The 23,196-nt window shown below is 37.4% G+C and overlaps 1 protein-coding gene across 4 annotated transcripts in view; it reads left to right on the forward strand.

The window, feature by feature from the left end:
* The window catches only part of IL1RAPL1 (interleukin 1 receptor accessory protein like 1), a 687,620-nt gene that overhangs the window by 650,095 nt on the left and 14,329 nt on the right, over window positions 1-23,196 (forward strand). For all 4 annotated transcript variants that reach the window (XM_054271408.1, XM_054271409.1, XM_054271410.1 and 1 more), the window contains 3 exons: window positions 8,104-8,236; window positions 10,246-10,391; window positions 21,972-22,115. In XM_054271408.1, coding sequence (XP_054127383.1) covers window positions 8,104-8,236; window positions 10,246-10,391; window positions 21,972-22,115 — 423 coding nt within the window. The remainder of the gene's footprint in view (window positions 1-8,103; window positions 8,237-10,245; window positions 10,392-21,971; window positions 22,116-23,196) is intronic.

Here is a 23,196-nt window from a genome sequence, read left to right on the forward strand (position 1 = left end):
AGACATCAACAGGATGAACAGGTAGGAGATGAAAGAGCCACAAGAAGTTGAATTTGTATTTAGCCTGAATTGATAAAGCTGATCCTTAAGATTGTTGATATTTACATTTAAGTGTGATCTGACATTAGGTTGCTTGCAAAGTTTGGGAAAAGAAGTATGTCATTCATCACTATCTAGAATCTAGAGCATCATCTGCTATTCTTTGTACAGAACATATTGTGCAGTGCACCTGAGAGGGAGGCTGGGAGAAGGTACTGCTTGTGATGATTTATGAGCAGAGTTTTTGACATGGACTAGCACCCACCAGAGGCCTAAGCAAACCCACTATAATCTGTTCAGAGAGAAGAGGAAAACAGGATTTATAAAAAAACCTCCACAGCAAGACATTTGAATGCTTTTGTGGCTGGAACAACACTGTTCAGGTTAAAAAAAAAAAAAGAAAGGCAATTGTATCAACAGTTTTCACAAGCAAAATAAAGCAGAAAGGGAGCTGTGCTGTTATGTGTTATTCAAGTAGTTCCTCAGAAAACAAGTCCAGCAACAGCTGTGTTCTGAGCAAGAGAGCCACTCAAGTCCCTCTTTGAGCCTGCTTCTGCTTTACCTCTGGATTCTGTTTGGGATGGAGAAATATGCAGTGAGAGAACTTATTCTAACTTTGTAGTTTCTTGAAGCCCAGAGTCACTAACAGAACTGCAGGAGCTTATAGGTCCTATTGCATTTCTTGCCAGTAAATATTCTTTACCAGAGGGACACACATTGATTTTTATTTTTTTTTTTTACTCTCCAAAACATGAAGGCCTTAAGCAAGAAACCTGTCTTGCATAAAAACATCACTCAGAGCAGTACTCCACAAAGCCAAAGACACAAGGCCTTTCTGGAGGTCAGTCACTGCTGAGGGGCAGCGGCAGCCCCAGGTGTGGGACTTGGGGACTCTCCAGGCACAGGAAGGAACCACAAGGTCCCTTATGGGAGCCCTTTTGGACTCCTTTGTGCAGTGGGAACTTTGGGCTGTCAGCACAAATGTTGTTTGTTTTACCATGTAACATCATTCAAATGAAAATACCACGACACCATAATCAAAGGCAGCGGGGTTTAAAGAGAATCCAGAAACAAAACACTGAAGCATATTAAGCTGTGCATGGCATGAACAGATTTAAAGCTCCCAAGACACAAGTCTGTAAGTGGCAACAAACATGTGAAGTTTGACATTTAGAGCTACCACTTCCTCTTTTCTTTTTTTTTCAATTAGAGATATTTTGTTACCTAGGATATTTTCTTGTGACTTTTATCTAAAAACAGCTTAGCTTTTAAAAAACAAATTATCTTTAGATCTCACAGAGAGGGCACAGTAAAAAAGTGTTTATAAATGCATTTTGAAAAAAGTAAAATAAAAATGTCTAGAGTAAAATTTAAGTCAAGCTTGTTAAACAATTGCAGTGGCTTTCCTTTTCTTTAGCAATTCTTGCATTATGCTTGTGATAGTTGTCTTCCACTGCAGCCTCTACTTCTGAAGAGGAAGGAGTGAAAAATACTTGCTGAACAGCTAATTTATCAGCCTGACATTACCATCTATCAAGAGGAGAGGCCTGCTGTTAGGAAAATCAAGATTATTGGTTCAGGAGTTTTGTTACCTCTTGTGAAACGAGGGCAAGTTTGACAATCTATGCACCTGAGAGATGTTCTGGACATCCTGAGCCCCAAGTCCCATACATCACTGCAGCTTCTGCAGTCTGCTCTGGTGGTTGCTGTCTTCATTGACTCTTTCTGAATCTTTCTGACCCATTCAAAACAGAAAGGATTTGGGTTTCTTCTCCTTCACAAGCTATGAAGAAACCCACTAAAAATTTTTTGTACGCGTAGGTTAATCTTAGATCTCATCGTATGCGTTTGAGTTCAGCACCTTATAAAAGTGCTGAACTATCTCAGGGTGTGTTCCTGATCAGCAGGAACACACAGAGAGGAACATGCAGACCTTTCCTTCAGGGGTCCTGCTGCTGAGTTGGAATTCAGCAGATGGACGCCCTGGAAGGCAAAGGGCTTTTCATGTGGTAATGGGCAACTGTGAACAGGGGAATGACTTCAGCTCTATGGTGAACCAGGACTATCTGCTTGGTGAAAAAAAAACAACACAGAAAAATCTAATGAATAAGAATTAGGTTTTTGGGTTTTTTCTTTCCAATAAAAAAAACCCTCCAGAAATGGAAAGAAGGGATTTGTTTAACCTCTTCCCTAAGCAGTGATATTTACAAACTCTAGAATTTCAAAAACTGCAATCTCTGGTCTTGTTGAGCACCTTCTCCTGATTTGTCCCGATTTTTTTTTTTTATTGTAGAGGAATGTAGTGTGTACTCTAAGTTTACACTATTGTGGCCTGAAGGACATATTCAAAATGTTATTTAGATTCCAATGTAATCAAAATTACACTCTGCAGCACAGCAAAATATGGACAGGCCTATTAATGAAGAAATATAGCTGTGTAATCACACTCAGCACTTTGTATGATGCTTGCATGATAACACTTAGTGAATGATTATGTCCAACCCTCTCAAACTTACATACACTGAATTCAAAATAGACAGCATTTGCAATTTTTATCTTCATAACTGTATGAAGGCAAGACCTGATGACTTGCCAAAAAAACTACTGCTCCGTGCTGAGATTAGAATATAGCAATTCCCAGGTTACAGTTATGTTTCAGAAAATAATATTTGGTTTTGCTTGGTTTTGTTTTGGTTGGTTGTTAAATTTTTCCTAACTCACTATGGGAAACATGCAGCAGGACATCTGCATTATGTTAAGGGAGCACAAGATATCAAGATGCAAGAATGGAAACTGGAGAGCACACAGCAATGGAGGGTGCTTTGTGTATGCAAGGAAGGAACCCAAAAGAATCTCGGCAGTTCACCCTCTTCTAAGAGGATCCTTACAGATCAAGGGTAGATGATGATTTGATCAAGTCACACAGCTGAAAACTATATGGTACCTATGGTACCTCTTTTTTTTTTTTTTTTGTTTCTTAATCACATTTGCATGGAGGCTTTCAAATACTGTTGAATTGTTTTAGGACCCAAGACTTCTCTGAAAATGAGAGCAGCTTCTACTTACCTGCCTGCTGGCCTTGTCAGATGACATTGGCAAAACAAGTGGGTCATTGACTTGTTTCTGTCACTGCTGATCTGTCACACCTGGGAAGTTACCAGCTTTCACAGCCCTATTCTTGGAAGACTGATAATTTGGCAGTATTTTTTTCCTCAAATGTGAATGGAAATAATAGTATTTAATTCCTGTGTGCAAGATTTTGATTGCATCTCTCTTGACCTTTTACAATTTCATTTTGAGAAGTTAACATTACAAATAAATGGCATACTTGTAAGTGTGTAGGTATTGCCTAGACATTTCCTGTATATAAGTTGTACAAATGCTTTACATTGTACAGTAAAAGAAAGTCCCACATTTCAGTGCACTTAACATTTTCAGTCTTTTGGCCCTCAATATTACTAGATGTTGAACATGGCTCTCAAACACTTCTATAATTTGTTTTTGAGAGATCTTCTAAAAGGAGGTTGCAGAGCATTTTTTATTATTACAGTTGCTGCCAACGAAACAATGGTTGCCCTTCACTGTGGAATCTGTCAAATCAAAGGAGAGGAAGGTGCTGTCCTGCTCTATGGTAACTTGTGTGAGCAGCAGTGTGAGTGGAATCTCAGCTGACCACACAAGATGGCATTTCAGCAATCACAAAACATTCAATAATTTCTAATTACAGCTAGCCCGTTCTCAGCAGGCTGATGTTTTTAATGAGAAGTTATTCACTAGGAATTTCCTTTTTTATTTTTTTTTTAATAATGTTTGGAAGTGAGACAGTGCCCTCTGCTGGGCACAGGCTGTCCAGCAGTACTTTGCCAAGAGCAAATTTGTGAACATGAACACAAAATCTGTATTGTTCTGCTCGAGATATTTGCTGGTTTCAAGGAAAAACACCTTTTTGTGGCCTCTTCTTACATTCTGCTCTACTTGGAAGCATACTGTGCAACAAAAACGGGTCTGAGTTTGGATGGCAAAGAGCTTTTTGCTAATTAAATTTGAACCCAGTTGGCTTGAGCTGACTGTGATTTTATCATAGGGAGCAGAAGGAGCATGTAGTGCTATACATTCAAATTTTTACAAAAATAAACTCAATACTGTAAGAGCATATTGATCAGAAAAAAAGGTCCTGTTTTTCTGTGTAGAGAAAAACACAGTTGAATTTACTTCTTATGTGTTCTCTTGCATGTCTTTGGTGCATTATTTCACAGATTTAAAAATTTATAATTATACTGAGAAGTCAAAAGTGTTATTTTTCTCTTTATGCTTTCTTTAAGTTGCTTTGCTTTTCTGTTTGTTGTTTTGAGGGGATGCCAATAAAATTAGCAACACTGTAAGTTTCACTTAATAATTCTATTCTGATGCCTTTGGATTTTTCCAGGGTCCATTAAAAAAATATGAAGCAAAAAAACCACCACAAACAAACCAAAACAAAGCATTTAACTCAGGATATAACTTGAATTTACATCTTACAGCAAAGGGGACAGAAATAGATGAATTTCCCTAGTAATTTAATTGAAAACGTTTAGTAAATTTCAAACGTGAAATTAAAATCCTTCAAAAACAGGCTAGGAAATTGTAGTAATCCAGCATTTACAGAAAAATTTAAAGTCATGGCATAGAAAGCATTATATATCCTTTCATGAAACTTGTATGGCTTTCAGATCTGTCCTCTAGTTTTACTCAGTACAGAAAAGACATGGAGAGAAACAGTTGCCTAAGGTTAACTGTGAGTGATTTCTATTAATTGATTGACAGGTTTTTTTATACCTTAGCTTAAAGATGAAGCGCAGCAGCTCTTGTATTTATTATATGTTTCATGTTTCTACAAATCTGCAGACTTTTAAAAGCAGGATGTCCATGCAGAGCAGCTGCTTGGTGCCACAATAGAGATTGTGTCTGCTCACTTCAAAGCTGAACTTTGAGGGAAAAACAGAGTCCCTCCTACAGCCCCAGCCCCTCCTACAGCACTCAATCACTCTCATGATGGAAGCTCTGGAGTAGAGATCAAGATGTGGTCCCAAAATACTCTGTCCATTCCTAGCATGGCCCTGCAGTCAGGTTTTATTTACATGGGCCTGCAGCTGGAAACCTCTTTGCTTCTCCAAGGGAGCTCCCTGCCCTCTGCCCAGAGCTGTGAGTTCTGGATAACAGAGCCCCTTATTAATGGTCACAGTCGGTCATTAGCTGGTCACTGAATCTTCCTTGATGGCCAGCTAATGAACTTCCCACTGGCTTATTGTGAAGATTGGTCGAGATAGACAGAACAGGTAATTTATAGCTGAAGCCCCAGCATGCTAATGGCCTTCCCTGAGTACCTGCAATGAACACAGTGCTGCTAAGTGGCATTACATTCTTCCTAATTTATTTCTCACTTGCAACTATTTCACATTGAATGGACACTTCAGATTCTACACTTAAAGATATGTTTTCATGTTTTATTTAGGGGGAAAGCGTCTTTAAGAATTTAATAAAGAAAACAACCTTAATCTTAAAAACTCTCTGGTTTTGTTAAGTTTTGTCCTTATCAGAAGATGTTTATTTTTAAAAAACAAATCTATGCTCATAACATTCATCTATAAAAGGCTCAGAAGCCCAGCCAGAGCAAAAATCATCTCTCAGGGGTACCTGTTAGCTGCAGGAGCCTGGAGAGCTTTGATGGTTCAGCACCTGTGGTGTGTAATCTCTGTGAATCGTGGATAAATTGGCCAGAAGTTAAAGCCTCTCTAACTGTGATCTTGCCAGCTCTTAAAAGCTATAAAGTTTCAACCAAGCCTTGGCTTGATAGGAAAGCCCTGGAAAAAGCCCAAGAAGTGGCAGTGATGCATTAGGTAGCACTCTGAGTCTGGTGGATAATGCCATAGGGGTTGTCCAATTATCACAGAAACCTTCTTTGGCTTTACATGTGCAGGTACCTTCTCCCATTTCAAGACTGCACGGATTCCACTGTGGCCAAGACTTTCATAATCCTTTAAGGTTTTATATTTTCATTTTCACAAGTTCAAGCATCATAATTATGATGCGAAACCAAAACAAAAGCAAACTCCAAAACCAAACGACCCCACCTTCCACTTGGTGTATATCTGCATGCAATTGTTATAAGAAACCAGGTTTGCATGGCAAGGAACCAAGAAATTCATCGTGTTCCACTACAGATTTTAACGTACGTGACCCACAATATGTCCCCATGCTCATCTCATTCCCTTCAAATGGCTTCAAGATCCCAAAAATCTTTCTCCCAGTGGTTCCAAATTGCACTTCTTGAGCCATGAAGAGATTGAGAAATTGAGTTTCCAAGGAGGTGTCCTGACCATGGCTCCCTGGGGTTTGAAAACAGGAGCTATGCTTGTCTTTAGAAAGAGAGGTTTTGCCTTCCCTCAAGAGACTCATCTTATATTTGGCACCTTTGTTCTAGAATAAGTGAGATTATTAAAATTTCTCATTATTCAGAGATTCCATTTCATACTTTTTGATTATAAAGGAGATGCTTCTCTCCATCCTACTTTCAAGTACTGGAATACTCCTGCCTCTTTAGCAAGCATTGCTTGCAAAAGGTATGGTAGCAACCAAACCTTCCTGAAATGACTAAAAGAAAATGAGATCCTAAAGCTCCAAAACACATTGTGAGAGTACCACAAATGGTATTTGCCTTGATGCTGCACATTTGGAACAAAAACATTTGATTCTGTACCTTTCGTGCCATGGATGTGAGAGTTCAAGCCAGTCATTTATAAGACATTTATTGTCTTAGAAATGTTTATTTATTAGTCATTTATAAGACATTTATTTAATAATTACTTGTCTTGTTACACAGAATCCTGCATTTGTTTTCATGCTAAAAAGTAAATATGAAATTCAAATATTAATGTTGTATGTTTGAGAAAGACCAGGTCCTGACCCAGAACAGTGTATTTTTGAGGAAATTAATTGAACCTAGATGGGCTTAAGGCATCTTGGTACAGATGCAGTAGTGGTAAAAATGCTTTTTTCTTATTTTTTGTCCAGGAGCTGTGGTCTGTCGGCTTTAAAGTCCAAAAATTAAAAACTGAAAGTGTCAATAAAATGTTAATTTGGTCTTAGCAGTAATATAAACTCCATGGAAATATTCTCTTCATGAGGGGAAGAGACCTCTTCTTAAATCCCAACACTTCCTTAAGTTACTGTGCAATTATCCCCTAAAGGAATACATGGGGCAGTTTGGAAGAGTTGGTGCATGTTGACACAAATCTCTTTGCAGCAACCAATGGGAGATCTTCAGCTGTATCTGTCCTCTTGCTTTATCCAGTGTTGTCACACACAAAAAGTGCAAGTTGCCATTTCAACCCCTGCATGTGCTCAAGGTAAAGCCCAAAGCCAAGTGGTACAAACACAGTGTAAGGTTCTGTATGAAAATAAACAAATTGAAGACATATTAGTTTTTTAAATCCTCATTATAATGTTTAAATAAGTAATGCTATGCATATATATGAAATTTCTGCTTCCTGCTGCATGCTCTGCTAATGGTTCTTCCCATTCTAATGGCTTATAATGTTCAGAATTAGTACACAGGAGCTTTTTCAAACTTTCCTGCTAAAGTATAGCAATGAGCACACATCCTTCTACCAGAAATCCCTTGGGAAGGGAATGAAGCTCTACAGGAATATACCAGCCTCTTTGCAGAAACCATTGCAAGGCTGAACTAACGAAGATGTAATTGCACGTCTATTTTACCTAACTTTTATCTTTTTCAGAGGAAAAAAAGAATTTGTTAAGTTAGCTCCTTTTGAAAAGACATAATCTCTGATATCCTTACCAAACAGAAAATGTATTGAAAAACATTAATCCTGTTTTTACATATAACTTAATTTCATTTTTATTGTATTTATTTTCAGAAAATGTATTGTGTCAAGAGAAGCAGATAGTCTTGGAAGCTTTCAACAGCAGCTGGAAATTGAGGAGCCCTCTGAATATTATGTTTTTTAAAAAGCAACTGATTTTAAGTTTTGATATAAACATATTTTCTTACATTTTTTGCAACAGGTGGTTCTGCTAATCTAACCTGCAGAGCTTTCTTTGGATACAGTGGAGATGTCAGTCCTTTAATCTACTGGATGAAAGGGGAAAAGTTTATTGAAGATTTGGATGATAATCGAGTGTGGGAAAGTGACATTAGGTAAAATAAAAAGGTTTTTTTCTTTTTTTCTCTATATTTTTTTATAGTTAATGTTATACTTTTTATCACAGACTAACCAAAGAGAATATTGAGTCTGATCTTTTTTTTTTTTTTTTTTTTTGCAACATCGTACTTTTGCTTTTTGACTCCACCAATAGAGAATAGAAAAATGCCCTCCTCAACCAAATCTGATGTTAGAGACTTGCAAAAGCAGAATAGCTACCCCTAAAAGAGCTGTAATGTTGGCCAGCTGGAATTTACCTCATGACTTTTTCCAAATGTGGCAATCTACAAAAACAATCACGAGGTTGTAAGATGTAGTAAGATGAAATAAAGAAAAATTAATATCTTCAGAAAATCAGCTTAAAAAGTATTTTCAAACATTAAACCTTAAATAAATGGTGAAATTTGACTTCCCTTTTGGAATGTTTTGATTTCTTCTTTAAAAAAACCTGAGTTTCCTGGGATGTTATCTGGCTTGTGAGAGCCAAACATCCTGTTATGTGGGCTGCTTATATCTGCTGAAATACTTGTTTTGGAGAGGATCTGGCAATTCATGCCATATACTTCTACTGCTCCTAAAAGTGCTGCCTCATTTAGAAATTAAGGACAAATGTGCATTCGTATTGAGAATTACATGCTTGACATAGCATACTAAATCCTATCCAATATGAAATATCTGCTTGGATCTGAAGAGATTCCTTATTCATTTATAACTCTGTATGTGTGAATATCACTGTTTCTATGTATCACAGAAATTAAAACTCGGAAATTCAGGCAAATCTCAGTGTGCGTGTCATGGTTTAACCTCAGCCAGCAAGTTCCTCGCAGCCACTGACTCACTCCCCTGTTAACCCCCTCAGGTGGGGAGAAGTACCAGAATAGAACTTGTGGGTTGAGATAAAAACAGTTTAATAATCAAGACAAAATAAGATATTATAATTGCAGCAATAATATTAATTATAATAGTAAATATATATTAATAATAATTGTAATGAAAATGAGACATAGAGGAATAGAACACAAGAAAAAGAAATTATGTACAATATAATCACAATTAGCAAAATCAAGTAGACCTCAGTGACCTTCAAGGTCATGATCCCCAGACATAGGCAAAAAGGAAGTGTATTTTATCCCAGAGTACTTCAAGTTTATTCTTCAAAAGTCAAGATCAATACATTAAATGGCTTGTGACAATAAATTCAGCTATATTTTGTGTTTAAAACTTTCCCAAGTCCTTCATCCAGTGACTTGGCTAGCTGATGACTGACAAAAATGTGACAATAAACCTGTTACAACTTTCTTGTTTTGTGGAGGGAGGAGCAGAAAAGCTCATTTCCATTTCATTTGTCAGATCTGCAATCATTTGTCATTTCCTTTCCTGAGTTCATGAAACCACTGATGGTCTTGTTAAGAGGGAAAGAAAGTAATGGGAAGACAGGTGGAGTCTTACATAGAAAGCTTTTTATTTATAATCTCTATGAGCTAGCAGCACCTGGTGTACCAGTTCTTCCTACTGTTTGATAAAACATTATAAAATTTTGTCATGTATTCCAGAAATTATCTCTCCAACCATGGCATGAACACATTGTTCCTGAGTGGCATGTTGAAAAGCCTCAGAAAAAGGACAAATATTGTGTTTGGCCCAGACTCCTGGTGTGAGTCTAAAAGCCCAGAATAACTGTTTTCAGTTTTCTCCCTTCTACCATTCCAAGACTTCATGGATCAGAGTCTCCATCAAAGTGTGCAATGATATATTATCCATGTGCATATCATTCTTCTTTAAAAAGACAATGAACTGCAGCTCTCATTAACATTTACAAAGCCAAACCTCCTCATTAGAAGTGAGGAAGAAAAGGGCATGATATAATTAAATTAAGATTGCATCAAACCATAACCAAATTTGAAGCCAGAGAGTTGTGAGTTATAAGTAGCATTGTTATGTCATGATTATCTAAAGCTTCACTGTGGTACAAGCAGAACAGCAGCAATGGTTGTTTTTTCCTCAGGGTTCTCAAGGAACATCTCGGGGAACAGGAGGTTTCCATCTCGTTGATTCTTGACTCAGTTGAAGAGGCAGACCTGGGAAATTATTCCTGCTACGTCGAGAATGGGAATGGACGCCGCCATGCCAGTATTCTTCTACACAAAAGGGGTAAATATGCAGCTTTTCTCCATAAAGGGTAAAGTGTAGCGGTGGTCACTTTGTAGAGATTCCCTCTGTTGCAAGCAGGAATTTTAGCTCCCTAAGAATTAATAGTCAATGGTTATTTTTCCCGAAGGAATTTGTCCAACTTGCAAAATAAAAGAGGAAGGATGTTGTTAATTATGGCTGTAATTGGAAAAAAACACAGTAACCCCTTTTAACTAGATGTCTATAAAAGATTCATTTAATAATTCATTCACTTTAAAATTTATGAAGGCTCATGAGAGAAAGAATAGTAGGAAACCACAGGTGATACAACTGTAATACTTTTCTGTAAGAAAAAGAAATCAGCTTTTAGGAAAAACAAAAATAACCCTTCCACATCTCTGAGAAATGCCACCTCAACCCCAAGCCAGGGGGGTTCCCACATAGCCTGACATGGACATTTTCCTTCCAACACTTTTGTTTTACATCAACATTTCTGAAGTGAAACATCATGAGAGAAGCTTCTAAGAACCCCCCTGTTTCCCCTCACCACTCACATCCCATGATCCCAGCCTGCCTAATGGGATCTCCCACCGAGATAATTACAGGGAGATGGAAAATCTCCTGCAAATCAAAGCTCCCAGACCCATTTTGTCCACTTTACCTCCCAGAGGGGGCTCCACATCCCTGGGACTGACACTCCTTACTCTCATGAATCTTCCTGTTGACTTCAGAAAGCAGGGAATAAGCAGGAGCAGTGTCTGCATTTTGCTGACATTCCTGTGCTTTTTTTAGATGGTTTGTAAAAGTGAGCAAACCAGAATCTTACTGTGGTGCTGAAGTACTTGTGGCATCTCAATTTATATCAAAGCAGTCATATCTTCCCTAAATTTAATTTGTAGCATGCAAAGTCTGTCTAAGCTTAGAAAGAAACCATAAATCAAGAGACTGTGACCAATTTATTTAAAAGTATTGTTAGTTACCTCCAATTGCTTGAATAGAACTTCATTTGTAGTCATTTTTCTAAACTGTTGTAGTTGCTTCTTAAAAAGATGCAGATGTGAATTCCAGATGTTCAGCTTAGCCTGGCATTTGTCATATTTTCTTGAATTTTCTGAGATGAGGAATTAACTTCTTAAGTAGTTGAACCTCAACAATATACCAGCTAGTAGTCATATACTCTGGTTCAGAGACATTTGAACCCAGAGCAAGAACTTAACCCAAAAAAACTGAAATCCAACAGTTTACTTGAAATAATCAGATTACTTGATGGAATACTGAAAAAAAATTAAAGCTCAAATTACTTTAAAACCAATACTTATTTAGCTGACACCTATAAAGTCACATGCTGATGCTTAGTCCTTATTTACTCTTCCATACAAATAGTAGCTCCAGGACTGAAAACATGTAAGTCTTCTCTGTTCTGTGACAACCAGGTCTCTAATTTAACTTTGTGCACACATGAATTTTGCAAGAATCTACTTTCCTTGCTCCCTTTCTTAGAGAACTCAGTAAGTCAGACATACTAAAGTATGTGGCCTCATGATAACATGCTTAAGAGGAAGTAATCTCAATATTTAATTGCCCTTATAAATAGTAAAAGGACAAAAATAGCAGAAAAACTCCCAAAAATATTTTTTTCCTCTTTAAGTAAGGCTGAATCTGAAAATAGATCAGGAAGCAAAATCTCTTTTGCCCTCAAAAGACAAAAGGTGCCAGATACAAGCCCTCTGCACATTTTGCATGTTGACAAGTGTTTCAGTGAAATGATAAATTAAGCATGGCAGATAAAAATTTGAGCTAGTCTCTCAGGTCTCCTAGGAAGAGGAGTTTTGCACTGCTTTCTTAGTCTCCTGTATATCACCATGACAACCTTTCAGTTTAGGTTTCCTTGTTTAGATCCATATTTAGCCTCTGCTAGGAATGAGTTAGCTGTTTATTAATTTCTGATTTTTTGGCTGACTTAGACCAATTGGGACCTAACAATTAGGTAAATTTGCTTCCTGAACAACAAAGTATTTGCAGATGTAGTAGTTTTGGCTGGTTTTCTAGCTAGTGATCCTTTTTTCCAGCAGTATAAGAGTACAAAAATGATGAATCTGGAATGTTCATTGCATACCTGAGAAAGAAATTATAATCCTAATTCAAATTCCTGTGTGGAACATTATCACCAGGATCAGAAGGGATAGCAAAGCAGAAAACTCTGCTACTGAACAAAGAGAGCTCCTGAGAAAATAGGTTTTTAGGGCTAAATGCTGCAGCGGGTATTCAGGTACAAAGTTTAAGCATTTCTAACACCCTTGCAACTGCTGCTTCACCCTGGTCAGTAGAGCCTCTGTACACTTAAAAGTCCAGGTGGAGATTTTAGACACACCTACACTTAGGCCCTGAAAGCATAAGAAGCCGACAGTCTAAATCACCACAAAAAGCCTGGATACCTCTTCCTTCACATTGCCCCTGGTCAGCCCCACAGGGACACACTCTCACCTCACAGAATCCCTGAGCAGGCTCCACCAGAGGCTGGTCCTGGCCAAACCAGAGCCTGGCACATTCCCCAGGGACAAGGGGCTGCTGCTCTTCCCCTGATGTGGCACTGGAATGGGAAGCCAGAGCCTCTCCTGTCCTTGAGCTCATTTCAGGAGGGGAGCAGAGCTCAGTGCCCCTGGATTCCACCACCACCTGTGCAGGAAAAGTGAACCCAATTTCAGCATTCAGCACTGGGAAAAGCTGGGGGCCTGGTACCTCCCTCTGGTGCAAGCCCCAGTGCTCTGTATCTCAGGTAACCCTGCTCTCATTTTCTCCTCAACTTCTACTTTTTGACATCAGTGGAGAAACCCTATGATCTATGTTTTTTCTGCTGCCAGCTAACCATTTTTAGAGTCCTAAATTTCCTCAGGTGCTGTGCATAGGGAGCATTTAACTCAAAACTAAAGGCAGTAGAGTATTTTAAGTATGACAATGACAATGCTGTTTCCTTTCTCTAATTCATTCCAACAAAATTTGTAAAAAATAGGAAAAATCAATCAGAACCCAAAAGATATAACTTTCATCCCTTCCTGCACCTTCTGACCAAATCCCTGTCACTCTTACAATAATCAAGGGTTTTTCTCTTTTATGTGGGGAAAAAAACAACCTACTTGTTATAATCTAAGGTTAATTTTGTTGCTTGCTGGTGATAGGTGGCATTGATCATCCAGAGCAATTACAGCAATTAATCTTCAGCTAGGTAGACGAACCTTCTAGAAATCAATTTTGAAAGTGGTACTGACAGCAGCTAAGCAGAAATTTATTAATGACGGACCAGATTGCAGATGATATAACAGGTGGATCACAGATTACAAGTCCATTTTTTCATAAGTTTTTTAATTAAAGAAGACAAACTTATAGTCTATCAATGTCGTAGATAAAAATTCAATGCATAAGGTAAAAGAATACTTTTCTGCAATGTTATGTATTGACAAGTATGACTTTCATGCAGGATCAAAGTCTTCATAATCTTATTTTATCATAGGCTGTGTTGTAAATACAGTTTATTATCTAATTATGTGATTATTTTTTTGAAAGTCCTCTCTATATGTCTTCAAGTAGAACTCTACATCAGAAATAATCTCAAATTCCATCTTGGCATTATTCTTTAAGTAGTATGGATATTATTTTAAAGGCTTAATAATATTACTGGCATTTTTCCTGGGACAGACACCAGAACTAAGGTAACATGCTTTCATGCATTTTTAAAAGTATCTAGTTCCCTTTCTTCTCATTGTCATCAACACAGCATTATCATCTAATTTCCTACCCTTACCTCTTTTATGGTTTCAGTTTGTTTTTCTCTGTCATAGGTGTTCTCAGTGGGCATATATGAATCTTGTTGACTGTAAGTTAATGAGGGGTAGTAAAAACAAGTTTGGGGTTTTTTCCTGTCAAGAAAAATAAATATTTTCACTGAAATATATTGTTTAGAGAAAAAATATGTTTAAATTGCCCATGAAAATATATGTTTCAAAAATATGCAAGGTAATATTTCCTGGATGGAATGCATCTTGAGGAATACTACCTTTTTTTAAACTCGTCATTTCTTAATTCATAAACACTATATTAATATTTCCTGTACAATGTAATAGAAAATTTTGAATAGAAATTAATTCCAAATTATCTTCATATGGTTATTAATGATAACAGAATGGCTGACAAGCACCTTAAATTGCATTCATTCACATAATAGAGAATATCTGGTTTATTACTTACAGACTTGAATGTGTTATATGCATTTTCAGTCAGTTAGACACAATTTCACACAGTGGTAGTGATGAGTGACAATTAAGACTTAAAAGAGAAAAGAAACTAGTTCTTTTCTAACCTCTGCGAAGAAACCCCAGGTGTTATATCTCCTTTCACCAAAAAGCTTCACAATGCTTCTGAAATTTCTGAAAGGAAACTCATCATATGAAATATGAGAACAACGAGTTATATTTCACCTTCTGCTAGCTGGACCTGAGTATTTGTTCACTGCAGTGAATCTCTGAGTCTCAGTGGAAGCTTAACTGGAAGAACTCCAACCCACTTGGTCAGTTCCAACCTTACATGAATCAATCTTCCACTGCATAAAGTATTCAGTTTTTATTTTGCACTGCAGGAAAGGCTTTTCCAAGACCTTCATCAGGTTTTAGAACTGGAATTGAAATTGGATTGGATGGAAATTGATTTTTCATTCACCTATGGCCACTGAAGAAGCCTTCACGTTGTCACTGTGCTCAGCAGTGCAAATGTTCATTCTCCCAAGAGGTTCAGGACACAGGCCCAAAGGTCAAATATCAGCTCCCTTCTTGTCCCAAACCTAACTAAATGTGACTGTCCTTTCACAGTCAACGTCATCTAAAATCAGTCAAGGAATAGAATACTAAAGACCTCTGCCTGAAAGAAACTCTTCATAAGACCACTCTTTTAATCAGTCAGGTTTTTCTCATCCTTTAGAAAATTGGACTAAGAGAACTCCAGTAAAACAGTTTCTAAGATTACTCAGCATATGCCTACGTGTAACTTTCATCTCACAATTCTTCATGCTGACAATGTGTAAAACAAGTTGGTTTGTTTAACAGATTACTTTTTAAAACAACTTTTGTACTACTTTTGTCACAGTACTTCCTTTTATGTAATGTCTAAGTGCAAGTCTAACCTTGAATGGCAAGGATGAAAATATTTTCAAATAAAATGTCGCAAATTTTCTCACATAATCCATTCCTTGCTAAATTATTCTTTACTGTTATCCTCAGAAAAAAAATGCAAACGGTATGTTTTATGATCTTACATCCTTGGAACTCAGTACGCAATTTTTTCCCCACATTTTTAGCACTCCTCGGTGCCTCTTACATTCATTTCTTTCAGAAATTCTAAGTGGAGTAATAGTGTGGGCTTGTCTGATTTCTGTAGTACAATTAACAAATAGAAGTGTCTTGGTTTAGGGTAAATTTGGGAGAAAATTTTCAAAGGGGTTCTTTTAGAAAGCAAATTTAATCAGCCCCTCCTCCAACTGATTCGGGAAAAGATTTCTTTGGAGACAAGTGGAAAAAAATGTTTATTTAACAGGCAAAATATTCACTAGAACAAAAAATGAAAATTAAACCATAAAACAATGAACAATATCAAACAATAAAACTTCTTGTCACCCAGAAGAGATGACAAACTCACCAAGTCCCTCAGTGGGCTGTAGCTTGGCTCTCCCAGTCTCTTGTCAGTCCTTCCAGTGCTGGAAATGCCACGGCCCAGGCCAGGCTCTGGTGGCCAGAGGTGTGAGCTCCTGGTGCTCTTCTGGGCTTTTAGTCTAGAGAAGGTTTGAACAATTCTAAGAAAAAGAAAAACCACAGTGTAGGGAAGATCTCTACCTTAGCTAGCTAAAAATTAACTAAAAGCAAAGGAGAGCTCTGTCCTGCTGTCTGTCCATGTGGGAGACAACACAGCCCAGGAGAAGGATGCAGTTTCTGATAACAAACTCAGCACTTCTCATCTCCCTTCTTTTGCTCTTGGAACTAGTCTTAAAGGTGCAAAACTTATTTTTAGGCTAAACAGATGAATGGGGATGCGATCATCATAAAGGACAAGAAGTTCTCCTAATGAGGAAAATTTCAGGTCATACACAATTCATTAATTTGGGGAAGATAACCAAAGATTACTGCAGCTCCACACTATGACACTTTTCCCCTTCAATCTGTACCATAAAGTGCCTTTAAAGTGCATTTTTATATATTTAAATGTAGTAAGCTTCAGTAACATTGCAGCATTCATATTTTCCCAACCTTATCCTCTTTTGAGCTAACATACTGTTGGGATAATCAGTGTAATTGCTCTGCTACTGGGAACTTCTCAGCAGAAGTAAAAATGCCATCAGTAAGAATATATTTCTATTATAATGATTTACAATCTCTCTTCTAATAACACTGGAAATCCATCAGCACCAAGGCTCAGATATGTTTTCTGCCCTACTAATGAATAGATTAACAAGATCCCTGTGTTGCATTTGCACACATACATGTTTATGTATATATAATCCCAAACATGACTAGTTCTTTTTCATAAGGGAATTAGGAATATATATTATTTATTGTTATAAAAAATAAAGAAAATGAGGTCCCAATAGTTCTAATGAATAAAATGAAATTACTGCACTGAAAACCATATTGAAAAGTGTAACTAAATTCAGCCAGCTTCAGTCAGCTCTGCAGACATCCACAGGCATGGGTGGCCCATGCTGGCAGAAAGCATATACTTTGTGCTAAGAAATTATTTCATAATCAAGGTAATAAGTAGCTCAAATCTGCTTCTACTGCAATCAGAAGTACTATTGTCCTACAGAATCAATAAGTAATTATTCATAGCAGTATCCATGTAAGATATCCATATAGGATATTCACACATACCCATCTAGGTACCTTTAGCACAACCAGATTTTTTTTTTTTTTTTTGCATTTTAAAACAAGCAAACAAAAGTCCTTAAAAGTAGAGAATATATTTTATACATACATGTATTGGATATGTGTATGCTGTATAAAGCTGTGGTTCCACATACTTTGGGAAGATTATTTGTTTTACAGCTATGCCATAACAAATACTGTACTAAGCAGGGGAAAAAGAAAGCAAGCAAACAAAAAACAAAAAAAAAAAAAAACAAACAAAAAAAACCCCAAAAAAATAAAAAAGAAGAAAAAAATACATGCTTCTTAATTTTAAAACTGTGAGTATGGGTTTCTTTGCTGCTAGCTTAAAGTCTGCCTACTGTTTACGGCTGATCTCTGAAATGAGACTCAGACAAGTGTTCCTGTGTTAGGCAGCTTTCTTCTTCCTTTGGAAGAAAGACACCTGTTTGTAACCAAACCTGCATGTTACAACACTGCAGTACCTGCTCCCCTTCCAAATTATATTTATTATCTTTGTGGTTCCTTTAATAATTGAAGTCTGTGAAAGTATACCCAAACAAATTGAGAACTGCCTCTAATCAAGCCCTATCTCTTTGTGAGTTAAATTATCCAAGACAAGCAGAGAATGGAAATCAGTTTAGGCCACAAAGTGGCAAAGATTTATTTATGTACTAACCTGAAGCTCTGTGAATAGTCCTGTTGACTTCAGAGGGATTACTTATAGTCCATGAAGTTGAGCAATCTGCGTAAGTGATTGCAAAATTGAAACCTTAGATAGACTGTAATTGGATTTTGAAAAAGGCTCAGAAACTGAATACACAGCTATAAATCACATGTGCTCAAAGTGTTATAAATCACAAAAAAAAAGTTTGAAATATAATTCTTTTTCTTAGCAGTTCAGCTGTATGAGGGCTAATTAGTGAAAAAAAATTAATTTTAAATTTTTACAGATGATTAAATGTAAAGCCCCTGAAGCATGTCATATAAGTCAAAAGATATGAATCTTTGACAGAACACTTTTATTTACTTTCTTCTTACAACTTCAGTTATGATAAGTGAATTACCTGTATGGCACAATGAAAGGAAGTTAATAAAATATTAGATCTAGGTGAAGATCAAATATATAACCAACAACTGTGTCCAATAATTATGAAGGAAAAGGTATAAAATGAGTGCATTTATTACAAGCCATATATGCTTGATATTTCGGGAGGACACGTGCTTTGTTTTAATTAGCTGTCTCTCACTGAGTTGCTTGGCCAAAGCCTCCTGATAAGGAAAAAAAATTGTAGCCATTGGTCAAAATGCTTGTAACAAATCTTGTTTTAAATTGAACCTATTTATTCAGAAACCAATCTACTCCTGCTGCAGCAATCAATGTGTTTTCCTTGGAGTAGAACTACTCCTGAGCTACTGGAAGACTCTTGTTAATTGCCTGTAACTAAATGATTGCTGTGCTTCTGGATGTAACTCTCTGGCACTTGCTCGTTTGTTGTGTTTAACAGAATGCCTGTCACCCTAAGGGTTAGCCGAGTAATTTTCCTTTACTATTTTCTACATTCAGTCTCAGCTCCTTAAGGAGAGACAGGTCTGTAATTTGAGCAACGCAACACTGGGGCTAACTAGATTTTAAAAGGTTTGCACTTCTCATATCTTGCTTCTGATGTGGAATTGTGAAGAAATGGAATCTTTTTAGTATGTAGCCTGTACAGAAAACTTGAATTTCAGCAGAAAAAACAGATCACACTTCAAAAGGAGTGTAATGCCTGCTGCAGCAACTGTGCTCAAATCACGCTGTAAAAGGCAGAATAAAGCAGCAGAAAAAAATGCTACTGTGAAGGTAGCCATGAGCTGCAACCTTGCTGTTACTCTTTACCTTGTCTTTAAAAGTCACTACATCGTTGTTGAAACTGCTGATAGACACATCACCAACACCCTTGGCACCCACAGAGCATTTTTCAGGAGTAAGCTCTGCCTGGGAGGAGCCAGAGCACCTTCCCCAGTTCAATTGGGAAAACCAAGGCACAGAAATGTGAAATGGCTTCAGTCACTTGAGGGGCCCTCAGCAGAGGCAGGACTGAGCCTTCTGCTTCTTCCACCTTCAGTTCAGCTCAACACAGAGTAACACTGTTCCTAAAACCCCTGAGGCATCTCAGAGCCAGCCAGCGACCTTTTACGGCACAATTCAGCATCCTGAAGAAAAACAAAGAGAAAACAATCAACCTGGTGTAGTGCTGGGCTCAGGCCAGTCCTCCTGCCCTCCATGGTGCTGCATGGATGTGGCTGTCCCACTTCCAGCACTTCCCAGTTCCAGCTCTTCCAACTTCCAGCACTTTGGGGCGAGCTCAGGCGCCTCGTGGGCTGGGTGTAAGGATGCAGCAATCTGCTGGGCTGATCACTGCCCCTCACTGCCTCTGAACCCTGACAAACTGCACCCAAAACACAGAGTGAACATGTGCTGGTAGATGCTGTCCAGCACAGAGGAAAGCACAAGCTGGCTCTGCTAGATCAATAGGCCATGAAACTTCCTTTGCAAACAAATCTGTTTAAGAAAGAGCCACTTTGTCTGTGTACCATCACGATGGCTCAGCAGCAACACATGAAAAGGTAATTGCTTATATGTTTCAGGCTGACTAGAGAATTTTGTTGTTTGCTTTGATGGCCTAATTAAGGACACTTTCATGTGCTTTCAGATAGATTTTACTGAAGCAAACATAAAGGCATAATCTTACTTTATGGGGAAACATATAACTAAGGGGGACTCTGATGGCAAAAGTGATGCAGTGTATTAGCCTGATTTCATGCACAATGACAGAAAACAGATGAATATCTGCAGTTATTTCTTTCCATTTAATATAAAAATCATTAGTTGAGAAAAAACTTCTGTTTTCCAGTTCCAAAGTTTTTCTTTGCCTTTAGTGAGTCATAACAGCAGGCACATAAATAGAGTACTTTGTGCCTAGCAACCTGAAATATTAAAGCCTTTCTTCTAGTTACCATTGAACAGCTGCATCACCTGTATTACAAAATGATAAACAGGGTATAGTAAGCCAGTGCAGAGTAATTTCCATTTCCATTTATATTCTAAAATAGTGCATTACTTGTCTCTGCAAACCATATTTTATCAAATATTTTTAATAACATTTCCCTCTCTGGACCAGAAAAGTATTGGGAGTTTGAAATAACCATGCCAGTCTTAAAAATATCTAACACAAAAGAGTTTCCAGCACAGTTTTGGAACGAATGACATGGAATATAAATGCCTTTTTATTTTATTTTATTACACTTTTAGTGTCTTCTAGAGAGCAATGAAATCTTCTTACAGTTGCCTCATAATAATATAAAAAAGGTGTGTGATTCTCAGTAGATGCTGTCAAATAAATGCAATTTTCAATTTTTCCTCCAAACTTTTATTTCTCTAATTGAATTGTATTGTGCTGGATTATCAAATCTACACAACTAGACACAGAAAAGGTTACTCCAAGTCCACACTACTTCACTCAGACAGAAGCTGCCCCCCTGAAGAAGACACTGTGAAAATAACACTTGTTCCAGCACAGATGTTTTACGAAACAAACTCTGTACCTCAGATGTCCAAGATTTGGTATTTCATCAGTCCTCAAAACTGAGTGATTTGGAAGCTCTTCATGGAGCTTGAAGCATGGAAGCATGGAAGATCTTCAGACTTGCCGTCTAGTGATTTCCAATTACAAAATTGTTAACAACTCTCTTACTACCCTCCTTTTTTGACACTACCAGTTTTCAGTCAATGAGCAAATGAAAAGTTACGAAGCTCTGTGATCTTCATACAAACTGGGGGAGGCAAAAAGGAAAGATTCCATGGTGGTATATTTCCTTTGATTTGAAAAGTGGCTCCAGTGCTGGTGCTGGACACCTGTGGTGGCCACAACTGACCAGTCCCTGCCCTCAGGAATGGAGCTCCATGGTGGTGGCCCCAGTCCATCCTGTCAGCAGATGCAGCAGAGACACCAAGGGTCTGAATGGGAACGTCACAACAGACTAATCAGGACTGTTTGCTGTGTATGCACATCAGCTAAGCCCACTGGGGAAAAGTGAGAATAAAATGCAGACCTCTAGGAAACTGTTAAAAATATTAACATAAATATAACTGAGATGGGAGGTTGTAGGGTTCCTTGGATAACGTGTCTTCACATCTCTCAAGTGTTTTGTGGGGTTTTTAAAATTATTTTTATTTTTATTTTTATTTTGCAAAAAATAATGAAATTCTTAATCTTGTCCAGTTTGCCCACATTCTGTTTGTATATAGTCCTCAAGAAGGAAACATTCGCCTTTGCTTTCACTCTAAGTCAAATGACAACATTTATCTAGGTAAAGCAAACTGTGATCCATCAACAAAAAGAAAAAAGGAAGAGAATTACAAAATATACCACATATATGCACATACTCATAGACAAACACACATACACACATCTCCAGCAAAATTTAGTTTTTAAATGAGCAATTCATATGGTGTATCAGAGGGAAAAAACATCTGATTGAAGAATAAAAAACCCATCAATCAGGTATTCATTCAAGGGCTTTAAAATGAAATAAATACATAAAATAACCCATCATTCATTATTTTATTTTAATGTTTAACAGAAATGCAAGGTCTGCTGCTAATCTTTCTGTGGTTTGGAATGTGGTTGTTACTGCATTTTGTAATTCTTTGCAGAGCTGATGTACACAGTTGAGCTTGCTGGTGGGCTTGGTGCTATTCTGCTGCTGCTTGTTTGTTTAGTGACTATCTACAAGTGTTACAAGATAGAGATTATGCTCTTCTACAGAAATCATTTTGGAGCTGAAGAACTAGATGGAGGTAAGGCAGATTCTTAGCACATTACCTACTTTCTAAGAATATCTGTCTTTTATTTCTTTCCACCAAAGCCCAAATTTCATTTCAGTTCAAGATGTATTAACAACTGCAATTTTAGGTGCTGACTTGAATATACATTCCTCATGGAGCACATAAGCACAGTCACTGCTGAGCTGATGTATGTGCTGCTCTCTGGAGCTCCAGATCACATCCATGTCTTTTGTATTTTTATTCCCAACACTGAATGTAAATTGCCAACATCTGTGCATGAAAGATTTTCACTTCCTGCCAGCACTGAAAGCCAGCTTTACTTCTCTGCGAGCAAGGGGGTGTTTTCCCTAATTGTATTGAACAAATAGGTAGAGGTTGAAGTATATCTCAATTTACTACTTGTTTAAACTGATCAGTTTCAATAAACTGTACTGAGTGTTTGGGAATGTACCCAATAGTTCATTTGCTTGAGTTCATTTACTTAATCACTGAGCAGGCTGCAAATGGTCATTAAAGTTGTTCTGTGGTTCAAGGACGTCTAGCCTAAACAAAAGTAATCCACATTATAGGCATCAGCTCTGTCAAACATATACACAAATTTCCATCTTTACCTTTTTAAGGACTGAAGGAAAAGGTAATCTTTGCCTCTAGCCTTACTAATCAAAATTCTTGTTGAACAGCAAACTGGGTTGAGCTGAAGGCTCTGATTAATTAGATTTGGTTTCTTGGGTCAGATTTCCTGATGTTTTGGGCTACCACTATGTCTTTGGTGACAGGACCTTTTTTCCCTACAGAAATACTAATAAAAGGTTTTTTTACAGGTCAAGATAATAGCCTGTAGACAGAACCCACTGTGATATCTGTGATATATTAAAATAAATATGTACTGATAAACAAGTGATAGCTAAATCTGTCACTGATAAGGAAAAGAGCAGTTGCAGAATTACAGGTCCTTATATAAGACTTCCATAATAAAATCACTAGGGAATGACCCATTTCTGCCTCCCATCTAAAAATGCACAAGGATTCAAAATAGAAAATGCTCAGAACAACAAGTCAAAGAACATCAGAACATTTTGTAACCTTCTACGGG

The sequence above is a fragment of the Melozone crissalis genome, unplaced genomic scaffold, assembly GCF_028551555.1.
Source record: "Melozone crissalis strain CALT ecotype California unplaced genomic scaffold, PUWL_Pcris_2 ptg000013l_1, whole genome shotgun sequence".
Lineage (NCBI taxonomy): Eukaryota > Metazoa > Chordata > Aves > Passeriformes > Passerellidae > Melozone > Melozone crissalis.